The following is a 7,599-nucleotide window of genomic DNA, read 5'->3' on the forward strand; positions in this document are numbered from 1 at the left end:
CTCTAGTGTCTCTCCAAATCTACATCACCAGCTCCTCCCAGTTCAGGTCTTTCTTTTCACATCAACAAGCCCATCCCACAGGTGGGATTAACAAACTCTGGGTTTTAACACAATCAATTTGAAAACAAGCCAATACAGGGGAACTTTAAATGCCATTACTATCACAAGGTATTAGATGGGTGCCCTCTCTGAGGTCTCCACACGTTCTGGCAAGCTGGACACACATCCCAGGACCTCCACCCTAGACTGCAATCCAGATCCAAGAAGGTTAAAGCAAGAGTGATTACCCCTCAGACTGGTGCTTGGTCCCCCTACACTCTGCAGGCCAGGAGCTGAAGCTGCCACGTGGTGCTGGGTGGCTGTGCCAGCATCTCAGCAGCTTCTCACCCCAGGAGCAAAAGCCACGCACTCCCACTTACTGGGTCCCAAAGTCCAGACTGCACTGACCTCTCACTTCTATGTCCTTCGCATCTATGTGTTGATAATTTTGGAAAAGGCCACAGCTGCTGCTGATCTGTAGTCCATCCAGCCGCAGCTGGTCAGGCCCGCCCTGGGGCTAAAGCCTCGTTGTGGGGCTGGGCTTGGCTCCCAGAGCCCTTCGCTGGCCGATTCCTGCCAGGCTGTCCTCGGTGGGAGGTTAGCTTCTCTGTGTCATTTTGTGTGTTCTGCAGCTCCAGAGTTTGTTCGGAGTCCCCTTTTTACATGGATTGGGGAAGGTGGAAGCAGGAGCAGCGGGGAGGTCCTGTTTCTACTCTGCCATCTTGACTCTGCCCCTTCTCTTATTGTTATAGCTATAATTTCTAGTATACTTTTGAATAACTGTGATAACGACCATCCTTTCTTCACCTCTGATCTTATAGAAGCTTATCTCCATTACAGATAATGCTTGCTGATAGTTTTAGTTAGATACTACTTACCATTTTAGAAAGGTTTCATGGAATTGATTTGTGATAAGAATAATGTGCTGACAAGTGGTCAAAAGATAATGAAATTTTCAGAAGAAGAAATCCAAGCTAAAAATAATCATGATGGAAAAAATGCTCAAAAACTCAAATTAAAACTATTCTGAGGCCTGTCAGATTGGCAGAGTTGACCAAAAAAGGAAAACAACAAATTCTGGAGGGATTATGGGGTAAACAGGTACATTAATGTACCCTTTTTTGGAGGGGAGAGAGCAGGGTAGTTGGGGTTAAGTGACTTGCCCAAGGTCACATGGCTAATAAATGTTAAGTGTCTGAGGCTGGATTTGAACTCAGGTCCTCCTGACTCCAGGGTCAAGTGCTCCATTCAGTGCACCACCTAGCCACCCCTACATTAATGTACTGTTGGTAGAACTATCAACTGATCCAACCCGATTGAAAAGCAAGTCATAAATATCCCCAGAATCTTTTAAATCATGTATATCCTTTGACCCTGTATATATCATTTAGGTCTATATCCCAAAGAGAACTGAGAGAGGAAAAGGACTCATACGTGCAAAAATATTTATAGATGGAAACCTAGAAGGGTGCCTATCAGTTGGAATGGCTGAATAAGTCATGATATATGATTGTGGTAGAGTAGTACTGTTATGCTGTAAGAAATAATAAAAAGAATGGTTCAGAGAAATCTGGGAAGACTTGTATGAACTGATGCAATGTAAAGTGAGTTTAAAAAGGAGAACAATTTATATATAATAGAGACAATATCATAAAGACTAACAACTTTGAAAAACTTCAGAGCTCCAGCTAAGAACCATAACCAACCACTATTCCAGAGATCCTAGTAATGAATCATGCTGCTTACCTCCTGATAGAGAGGTGAAGAACTCAAGTACAGATTGACTTTTTTTTTTACATGACCAATTGTGGGAATATATTTTGTTCAAACTATACATGTTTGGGATGGGAGTTTTGTGAGGGCCAGGGGAAATGGGAGAATATAGACCTGAAAAGAAAAGAAAATAGACTTTTAAAAAAATCTGCTTGAAGGTTAAAAAAAAAATATTACAAACCTGAATAATTTTTTTAAAAGTTGACTGCTTTTTAAATTTTTCTTTGCCATTTATTGCCTATCATTGCAAATAAAGTAAGGATTAATTGGGTTTCCAGTTAGGAGCTGGATGAGGGAGTTGACTAGATAGCCATTGTCTCTCCTTCCATCTTCTGAGAGCACCCATAGTTTAGATTAAAGAATCAGTAACCAGTTCTCATGAGGCCTCTTCTTTTAAAAAAAAAAATAGGGGCGGCCAGGTAGCACAGCAAGTAAGAGCACCGGCTCCAGTGTTGAGAAGACCTGGAGATCGAATCCCGGGCTCAGACACTTAGCACCCACCCAGAAACACCTGGCTGTGTAACCTTGAGCAAGTTACTTAACCCCAATTGCTTTAAATAAATAAATAAATATTTTTTCAATTAACCAATATAGATTTTTTTTCTTCCCTATTAAAAAGAAAAGAGAAAAAAAATATCCAAAGCTCTTGTTACAGATATGTATAGTCAAGACAAATTCCCGTTTTGGCCATGTCCATACAATATGTCCATGGGGTCTCTTCCTAAGCCCTACCACATACATAGATGCACACACTTTCCCTCTCTTCCTTCTTCCCCTGTCCTCTCTGCAGTTGAGGAAGCAGACTGGTGCCCGTATTGATGTGGACACAGAAGATGTAGGTGAGGAGCGGGTGCTGCTCATCAGTGGCTTTCCCGTCCAGGTGTGCAAAGCCAAAGCGGCAATCCACCAGATCCTGACAGAGAACACCCCAGTGTATGAACAGCTTTCAGTACCTCAGAGATCTGTGGGCAGAATTATAGGTACTTTTGTCTCACTCTTAATGCTTCCTCTATATCTTGCATCTTAATATCATAAGTGTTTTTCTTGGTCAGTGTCATCTCCATAAGGGGAGAGATTCAAAAGATGTTGATGGTAGACAGTTTTACTCAATTTATCTCAAACATGATCCCAAAATACAAAATAGATTCAAAAAGGATTTACAGAAATTCATAGGTGGTAGATTCACAAAGTATTAAAGAAAAGGTAAGACTGTTCCTGTATATCCTTAACCTTTGAGGAGCAAACATACTTTTCCATCAAGTATTATCTCTTTGTGCTATTGTAAAAGAGATCTTAAAATTTTATAGTACTTGATAGTTTTCAGATTGCTTTTGGCAAGCTAATTTTCCATGCACCTCATAACTCCTCTGTTAAGTAGGCAGGGTCAGTACTATCCCTGGGTTATAGACAAGTAAACATACTCAGTATTGACATCTCCAAGTCATGAAGTTATGAGTGCCCCCACAGCAGGGACTAGAAAGCAGTTCTTCTCAACTTGTTCAGTGTTCTTTCTACTTTCTCACTCTAGTATTCTGGACTGAAGTGTGTAGCCTCCCTGAATGGTTTAGAAATATATTTGGAGTAAAGGAATTGAAACTACCTCAAGTTTTTAAATCAAAAGAAAAAAAATTAATTGGCAGGAAAGATTTTAGGAACTGTTAGTTCCATAACTTTTAGTGTTCAAACATTTATTAAGTTCCTGGTGCTTGGCTCAGTTTGGAAATGAACATTTATTCTTACTTCCACCGATTTTTCTAGTCACTACAAAGTATAAGGAGACAAGCAGAGGGATTTGTATACGTTTCTTTCTGCAGGGAGAGGTGGAGAGACCATTCGTGCCATCTGCAAGAGCTCTGGAGCCAAAATCACCTGTGACAAGGAATCAGAAGGTACATTGCTACTAACACGACTCATAAAGATCTCAGGAACACAGAAGGAAGTGGCAGCAGCCAAGGTGGGTATTGAGTGGAGCTGGACATGTATATCTGAATGAGAAGAGCCCCTTTCTTCCTGTCCTGATGACTTGACCTGAACTGAGTATTCCTTCTCTTTTTCTGGAAAGCATCTTATTCTAGAAAAAGTTTCAGAAGATGAAGAACTTAGGAAGAGGATTGTGCATTCAGCAGAATCCAGAGTACAGCGCAAGCAACCCATCAGTGTCAAAAGAGAAGAAGTGGCTGGGCCTGGGGGAGCTGGGGAGCCAGCCTTTCCTAAGGACATGAGCACCAGCAAGAAGCTGGTCCCTCCACTGGCTGCTACTCTTAGCCAAGGAGGAGGAGATACATCTGGGCTGAGACCAGAGCCAATGGAACATTCCCATGAAGAAATGCTTAGTGACAACAGCTGCCAGGAGTATGCAGGGGCCCAGGCCAGTCCAGAGATGCCAAAGTTTGAAAGTATGTTGTCTTCAATGTCAGCTTGGTTATCCATGCTAACCAGTGGGGGACAAGTCACATGAATAATTGAAAGTTACAGATAACCAAAAGGACTTTGTCTTGGAAATGAATCATGAGTCTTTGAAAATAGCAAATTGCTAAGCTAATAATATTTGCTCATAATATTTCATCAGTCCATTTCCAAAGTACAAAGTGGTGGCAAGAAAAGGTACATCAAAATTCTTTTGCTGGAAGCCCATTCATATGTGTGTGTATATGGGTGTGTGTGTGTGTGTGTGTATATATATACACACACACATACACACATGTATACATATACATATACACATATATTTTTTAATGTGTGTAGAGAGTATTCATTTAAACGCTTCTGATTCAGCATGATATGTGATTACAAAGGAATGAAACTTTTTCTTACATGGTTTGTGGAATCAGTCTTGTTACTTTGTAGTCATATATTATATGTACATATATATCTTTACATCCCTATAAAGGAAGGTCCTAGGGTCTGGAAGTTGTGGGATAGAGTGGTAAATAGGAAACCGTGGGTCCATGGAGGGAGTCTGAGTGCAGGGTGGACACTAGGATACAAATCTCTTGCTACCTAGTGCCTTGCTTGCTCAGTCTTAAGTCACATCAGCCCTGTGGGAGTTGTAACAATCTCCAAAGGAGACCAACATTCTGATGGGATGTAAAATGTGACTGGGAATCTGAATTATGTCATGGCCATGGTTTTGTAATGGAAAAGGAACAAAAGTAGTATAAGAATCCTCAGCATTTTTTTCTTCAGTGAATTACTGTTTTGTTCTTGAGTAATTTGAAAGCTGCCACTTTCATACCCCATTTACCTTCTCTACTAACTAGGGATGGTTTTGTCATAACCACCAATCTCAACCCTACAATATGTTTAGTCCCCAGCCCTGACTTCAGTTTCCATGCTGACGAGTATCTAGAAGTCTATGTGTCTGCCTCTGAAAACCCCAACCATTTCTGGATCCAGATTATTGGCTCCCGCAGTTTACAGCTGGACAAGCTGGTCAGCGAGATGACCCAATACTATGAGAACAGTCAGTCAGTGAGTTGCCATATTGACCAGGGGATGGTGGGGATAATAGGGCTTGAGGGAAAGGAGTATCTCCTACCCTTCCCTTTTTGTGTATTTTCTTCTTTTCCCTTTGGGAACCAGTTTTCTATGGCTCCTATGGTCATTTGTTCTCTCTCACTTTTTTGTCTGACCCATCTATGTCATTGCTGCCCTCCCCCCTTCCTTACCTCCGACCTGGACATGTAGCCTGAAGATCTGACCGTGCATGTGGGTGACATTGTAGCAGCACCTTTACCTACAGATGGACCCTGGTATCGGGCCCGGGTCCTGGGTACCCTCGAGAACGGGAACCTGGATCTCTACTTTGTTGACTTTGGAGATAATGGGGAGAGCCCACTCAAGGACTTGAGAGCTATCAGGTCAGTAGAGAGTCAGTCATATTTGGATGTATAATGCAGGTTAGACTCATCTCTGTCACTTGTAGAGATTATGGAGAGCTCATTAATTAGGAGCTTTGGAATGGAACCAATTTTAAGAATGGGTTAGATTTGTCCATATATTTTATGTAGTCTAAAAGTAGGGAGACTAGAGAGATGACTTTTATGACTTGTCATAAGAGTCTTAACTACAGTTTTCTATTTTTTTTTTACTTCAGGAGTGATTTCCTAAGCCTCCCATTCCAAGCAATAGAATGTAGTCTAGCAAGGATTGTTCCCTCAGGTAAGTTAGCCATGTGATTTGGTCCCAGGGTAGAATGAGTCCCACATAGCACATTGGAAAAATTCATATTTTGTCTGGCTACTTAACAGAACTTCCAGGAGCTCAGACCACTTCTCTAAAGAAGATAGGCAGTCTTCTGATTTTATTCCTGTTCTTACCACTCACTTCCTTGCCTGTTTCATCAGGTGAGCAGTGGGAAGAAGAAGCCTTAGATGAGTTTGACCACCTTACTCATTGTGCAGAGTGGAAGCCTCTGGTAGCCAAGATCTCCAGCTATGTGCAAACGGGGATTTCTACTTGGCCAGAAATCCACCTTTATGACACAAGCGATGGACAGGTGAGGCCTAGAGGATCATTGGATTATTTTGGTGAGGCACAGAACTCAGTACCCTATTCCTTGGTCTTTATAGACTTTTTGAGTTATTCCTCATTTCCCCAAAGTCCTCATCCTAGCCTTTCTCCCCTATTTTTATGACTAGTATAGAAAAAAATCATTTTTCTTAATCTCTGTTTTTTCTTCCTCCAGAATCTTGATATCGGGCTAGAACTAGTACGCCAGGGTTATGCAGTTGAACTCCCCCAAGACGTGGGAGAAGGAGATACTGTCCCTGAAATGCTGCATGATATATTGGTGGGTGAACTCCAGTGGTGGTGTAGGGTAGTACCCCTGGGGGAGCCCAGGTCACAGCCTGCAATTCTGTCCTAGGCTCCTGGTAGTGGAGGGCCTTCCTTGGGGCCGAAATGGCTTTACCAGCTGACAAAAGGTGCTTTAGTTTACTCTCCAGAACCAAACTTAGCTGCTGCTTCCATAGACTTTTGTAGTTCAGATTTAACATTGTAGGGGCAGTGATGTGTTTGCTTCTCCCTCACCTCATTTACTAACACTGTCTTCTTTTCTGTTACTCCCTCAGGCCACAGAGACAGATGCCTCTCTAGAGAGCCTGTTGTCTGAGGCCAAGAAGAGCCCTGGAGAGACGCCGCACACACTCTCGTGCCTCAGCTTATCAGGTAACCAACAGTATTTCCTACCCTACCTCCTGAAACTCCTTGGTTGCTGCCTTTCCTTTCTGTGATCCAGACTGGGAGATTAATTGGAAAAGGTGAATGAGGTCCTGATTCTGCCCAACCCAGTATTTTGGAAACAGCCTGCTGAAGTTGATTGTTGCCTAATTTCCCCTCCTGTCTTTGCTTAGAAGCTGCCTCAGTTTCTGGTGATGATGGTGTCCTTGCAGAAGATGACTTGCTTTGATGTCTGTGCTCTGGCTGGCTCAGCCATCTGCCTGCTGTGTGAGTGGGGCTCTGATTTGTGTCTTATGGAGCAGGAAAACGGTGAGGGGTGAGGATGGGGAGCTACTGCATTCTCTCTTCCTTCTCCCTGATCCTAATGTTCCTTTTCTGTGGCTGTTATTCTCCAAGTTTGACTGCTCTCATATATTGACCCTTTCTCATTTGTGTCCATGCTCAGGAAGTGGCAAGGTATGGCAGGGGAGCCTATGGCTGGACAGAGAATCAAATTCCACAGAAGATATCCCCACATTTCCTCCTTTGTGGGCTGCCTACTAATTGGCCTGCTGTGAACCAAATACAACTTATTCTTCTAGCAGAATGAAGAACTTTTCAGAAAAA

General features: G+C 42.5%; 1 protein-coding gene across 9 annotated transcripts in view; it reads left to right on the forward strand.

Annotated features, from left to right (window-relative positions):
- The window catches only part of TDRKH (tudor and KH domain containing), a 21,527-nt gene extending 13,928 nt beyond the window's left edge, over nucleotides 1–7,599 (forward strand). For 7 of the 9 annotated variants that reach the window (XM_069089995.1, XM_069089992.1, XM_069089993.1 and 4 more), the window contains 10 exons: nucleotides 2,603–2,792; nucleotides 3,627–3,766; nucleotides 3,875–4,208; nucleotides 5,120–5,283; nucleotides 5,500–5,672; nucleotides 5,909–5,973; nucleotides 6,159–6,310; nucleotides 6,500–6,604; nucleotides 6,885–6,981; nucleotides 7,439–7,599. In XM_069089995.1, coding sequence (XP_068946096.1) covers nucleotides 2,603–2,792; nucleotides 3,627–3,766; nucleotides 3,875–4,208; nucleotides 5,120–5,283; nucleotides 5,500–5,672; nucleotides 5,909–5,973; nucleotides 6,159–6,310; nucleotides 6,500–6,604; nucleotides 6,885–6,981; nucleotides 7,439–7,536 — 1,518 coding nt within the window. In that variant the 3' untranslated portion in view covers nucleotides 7,537–7,599. Of the gene's footprint in view, nucleotides 1–2,602; nucleotides 2,793–3,626; nucleotides 3,767–3,874; nucleotides 4,209–5,119; nucleotides 5,284–5,499; nucleotides 5,673–5,908; nucleotides 5,974–6,158; nucleotides 6,311–6,499; nucleotides 6,605–6,884; nucleotides 6,982–7,166; nucleotides 7,303–7,438 lie in introns of all 9 variants that reach the window. The other 2 variants (XR_011168687.1, XM_069089997.1) reach the window with 2 other exon arrangements.

The sequence above is a fragment of the Petaurus breviceps genome, unplaced genomic scaffold, assembly GCF_028583685.1.
Source record: "Petaurus breviceps papuanus isolate PSGF00001 unplaced genomic scaffold, PetGlider_PUasm1.0 186, whole genome shotgun sequence".
Classification (NCBI taxonomy): domain Eukaryota; kingdom Metazoa; phylum Chordata; class Mammalia; order Diprotodontia; family Petauridae; genus Petaurus; species Petaurus breviceps.